Here is a 4,457-nt window from a genome sequence, read left to right on the forward strand (position 1 = left end):
TGCAAATGATTTTTCAAATAAATTGTATTAAATCGATAAATTCTGCTGCTCTGAATAACCCATTTCGTGATTACCTATTTTGCAATTCAGATACATATGTTAAATCTACTTTTGTATTGGAAATCCCTTCCCAAATATCATGATGTTAAACATTTGTCGTAAGCTAGACGGAAAGAATATACATAATCCATCCTTGATGGAAATATGCAAGGTAAATTGTTTTTCGATCCCGTGTATATCCTAGTCATCGCTTACCTCGAGTTAATTTTATAATGGTTAACCACACACTGAATTATTCATCATATTTAGTAATAAATATGTTAACTAGCAATCTACAACCACAGCTTGGAATGGATGAAACTTATATAATTACAGAATGATATGGATACAAAAATATTTCTTACACTTGCAAAACCTATCACAATAATTTCACAGACCCTTATTGTATATCACAATGTTGTTTCCATTGAAGTTATATTTTGACAAGATCTGGACGTCCCTGTATAGTCTAGCACTGGCACAAGAATATTATGTTTATCATTAGGAATATCCAAACTAAACTGCTTTATTACTGGTATTTTACTTGTTGTTTCACAATAGGGACAAGTATCGTCCTGTCCATTTACACTATGTGAGCTGCACATCTCAAGCTGTTTAGTTTTATTCCATTTATCAGCTGTGATACGAAGAATTTGAGGATCATCCGAGGAACTGCTGCTTATGGAATCTCGGTCCTCCCTATTGTCAATCGTAGTTCGTTGTGATTTATCGTAATTTTGAATTTTGATAATGGGTGTTAGATGCACCGGTTGTTTAACATGAGCATGAGGCATGGTTGATTTAGGTTCTACAGACAAACTTTGGTGCTTTGTATTTTTCAGCCGAGTCTTTTTCGAAGGCTTTCCGTCACTTTCAGACGAACGAATAGAATCTTGAGTTTTCAGTGTAGGTAGACTTTGGTTTAATGCATTTGAATATTTACAATTATGAATATACTGTCTGTGTGTCCTTGTGTGTGATAAACAATGCTGAGACCTAGCACCAGGAATATTTGACGTCGTTTGTACTTTGGACGGATTAATTTCTTTTCCCTGAGGACATATTGTATCGGACTTTACTTTCAATATAAAAGCTCCTGGTTCCAAAAAATTATGTTGCTGTTGTACCCAGTCTGCCGTAGCAGATTTCATATCCATAACAACGATAGGAAGCTGTTTGTCGTCGTCAGAAATAGAAAATGTTGGCAATAAACGATAAGTTTTATCATGATGCGTTTTTTCTACTTCATCGTAGAACACTTCATCAGTACATTCGGCGGTATTACCCGCGTCGTTGTCATTATTATCACCATTGTCGCGAACCTCTATATCAACAAACGAAGCTTCTTCTCGTGGCATACCACGGTGACGAAACTCGTAAAATTTACGCTTAACAAATGCAAGAAGCGGTTTTCTAATTTTTGTTCTATAAACAACGTATAGAAGTAATGCACTCAACATAACTCCGAGCACCAGTGCTGTATTAAATCCCACGTTAGGATCATAAGTCTTGTAAAATTCCCTTTCAAGTAGATATCTCTGATCTGTTATGTCAGAACCATGTAAGTTCTTATTAACACTTGATGTATCGTTAATAATCTCTAGACTGTTCGATAAAACTATAGAAGATGGAACTGTGCTTTTAGGCACAACATCTCTTCTCATTTCGTCATGAGTCTGAAAATAAAAGAATTCAGCTAATAAAATACGTTTCCATAGTAATATTAATATTAAAGGTTATAAAAGACATGTTTCACATTAAGACATTTAAATACCCACTGGTGACTAAAGATTGTCATGACTTTTTCCGTTTCTATTGTCTCAGCTATACTTTGAAAGACATAAAACAGTTTTTTTAATGAGGAGTCGGACAAAAATCCTTTCATAACGCATGTCAATTATTATTACGAATTTATGTACTTATCTCGGAATAATTGGTTTGTCCATCGTTACAGCTAACATATTATATTTTAACAATATGACATTGCACAAATATAACCAATTAATCATTCCAAAACATTTAAGATTTGTTGGCAATTCCCAAAGTCAATAAATTACTTAAACTTCTTATGGAAATACATGGTCGCTGTGAATCGCACACATTCATTATTATACGAGCTAAAAAGAATCCCTATCTGAACGGTAAATAATCAGAACAAGACCTCACAATTTCTAACTGCAAGAAAAACCTTAACTTTGGTCAATGTAATCTGGAAATAATTGCATTACTTTAATTGATTAGAACAAAAACAAGCATTTGAAAGATTTTCTATCCGACCATTAACTACTAGCGATGAGTATTGGAACAATTGATTTTGTAGAACCGAATGACGGAGGAAACATGTGGTGAATTCCGGAGTGATTTGATAAGACTCTAATAAATAAGGAAAAGCAATAATTGACATTATTAAACAAGAAATTGGATTAAATACAGCAATTAATGAAACTAAATTCATACCAATTTAAAGCTTATCAGTTAGTAGACGACACGGCAGATTGATTTGTAAATAAAAATAAGGATATGTGGTATGCTTTACAATGATACAGCCATCCACCATATAAAAAAGGACAGTGATCTTAACTACTACTGGCCATCGTACGGATGTCAATAATGAGCAAAACGAATCTCGTACTGTAAGCTATAAAAGACCCTAGGGTAACAAAAGAGAACAACAATTGTCGTATTTAGGCTTTCAATATTAAAAACAATTAGAGAAGACAGCAACAAACGACATTCGCGGAATTTATACAGGCTCCTACAGGTATTGACTCAGCACTTAAAGAATGAGACGGGGTTAAATAAGATAACAATGCATACACGAATTTATTATTTTCTAGGAAGATTACTACGGGTACACCATTCAATGGTGTTCCAGAACGACATACCTATTCAGTTTTCAAAGAATAATATGCTTATTGCTAACACCACTTAGTAATGTCCCAGGATGATGTAGCAGAACAATTTTATAAGATTACGTTATGTACACGACTAAACCTTGTTCCAGGATGACTCAGCAGAACGATTCTCTAAGATTACGTTATGTACACGACTAAACCTTGTTCCAGGACGACGCAGCGGAACAATTATCTAAGATTACGTTTTATCCCCGGCTTAGTATATTTCTAGGATTCTGATTGGTTAACGCACGTCGTTACAAAACCCATAGCCCCTGGGTGTTGCTAACCCATATCCCCGGACGTTGCTACCCATTACATCGGGGAATTTCACGCGCGTTTTCCTTAGTTCCATGGTTGTTCCTTATGAAATAACGAATTCTGTAGATTTTCCATGATGTCTGTATAATTAAATATTTAATCCACTAACGATTTAATCTTATATCGATTATTTGCACTCATTTTAGTAAATGCATCACTATGCAGCCACATTGTCAATGAATGGTACTACTGACCTAGCTATGCAAATGACCCACGTTGACGTCACACCGTTTATGATGTAACTCTCACAACATTGCGCGCCAAATTCGACCCATTTCAGTTTCTCTGTCTCTAGTTTAAAAACGTCTTATATTTATCTATCTGTAGGGTTCTACCAAAGGTAGTATCCTACACCCCGTTAAAAATATGTCAAATTCCCAAATTTCAATAAAAGATATTTAAAAAATGAAAAAAAACGTTGCTTTCACGTTTAATTTTGTGGTCGAATTTCTCTAAAAATCGCCAGATTTAGACTAAGACCGGGGATAAATTCGTTATCTACGTTCATATCCGTAGATATGGATATTTTAACACCCTTCAGTACCCTGTACACCCTTCGGCTGCGCCTCAGGGTGTACTTGGATACTTCAGGGTGTTAAAATATCCATATCTACGGATATGAACGTAGATAACTTATAATGTACACGACTAAACCTTGTTCCAGAATGACGCAGCAGAACGATTCTCTAAGATTACGTTATGTACACGATTAAACCTTGTTCTAGGATGACGCAGCAGAACGAGTCTACGATTTGTATGCATGCATCAGTTACTCTTGATTTTGCGACTTTTTCTTATCGACCAAGCAACCGATAAGTACATTTATAATATTATAAAACTTAACAAATGTCCTTCATTACAAAAAAGTTGCAAATGGGACAGAATCTGTATAATTACAGGATCAAGACACATACCATCAAGTATTACCAATGATTTTTAGAATTATAGTTCATATCAAGACGAGTTTTCCTCATATTGACAGTTCTACTGACAATGACCTATTAAGATAATCAATTTTACTTTATAAAAGCTTGTAACCGAAAACCCGAAAAGGTAACTTGTAAACCGTAATCAAGATGAAATGGAGTACGTAGACAAGTTCATCAAAGCTAACGGACGAGTTTTTTTTCCATTAATTTGACTAATTAACATTTGCCGTTACTTTCTCAAAATTCCCTAGTGTCGTTTTTCTTTTACCAAATG

General features: G+C 34.7%; 1 protein-coding gene across 1 annotated transcript in view; it reads right to left on the reverse strand.

Annotated features, from left to right (window-relative positions):
- Positions 1-345: 345 nt before the first annotated feature.
- Positions 346-4,457, reverse strand: part of LOC127716146 (uncharacterized) — a 47,843-nt gene continuing 43,731 nt past the window's right edge. The window contains exon 3 of the mRNA XM_052222263.1: positions 346-1,715. Within this exon, the coding sequence (XP_052078223.1) occupies positions 450-1,703 (1,254 nt within the window). The 5' untranslated portion in view covers positions 1,704-1,715 and the 3' untranslated portion in view covers positions 346-449. The remainder of the gene's footprint in view (positions 1,716-4,457) is intronic.

This window comes from Mytilus californianus, unplaced genomic scaffold (genome assembly GCF_021869535.1).
Source record: "Mytilus californianus isolate M0D057914Y unplaced genomic scaffold, xbMytCali1.0.p SCAF_9, whole genome shotgun sequence".
Classification (NCBI taxonomy): domain Eukaryota; kingdom Metazoa; phylum Mollusca; class Bivalvia; order Mytilida; family Mytilidae; genus Mytilus; species Mytilus californianus.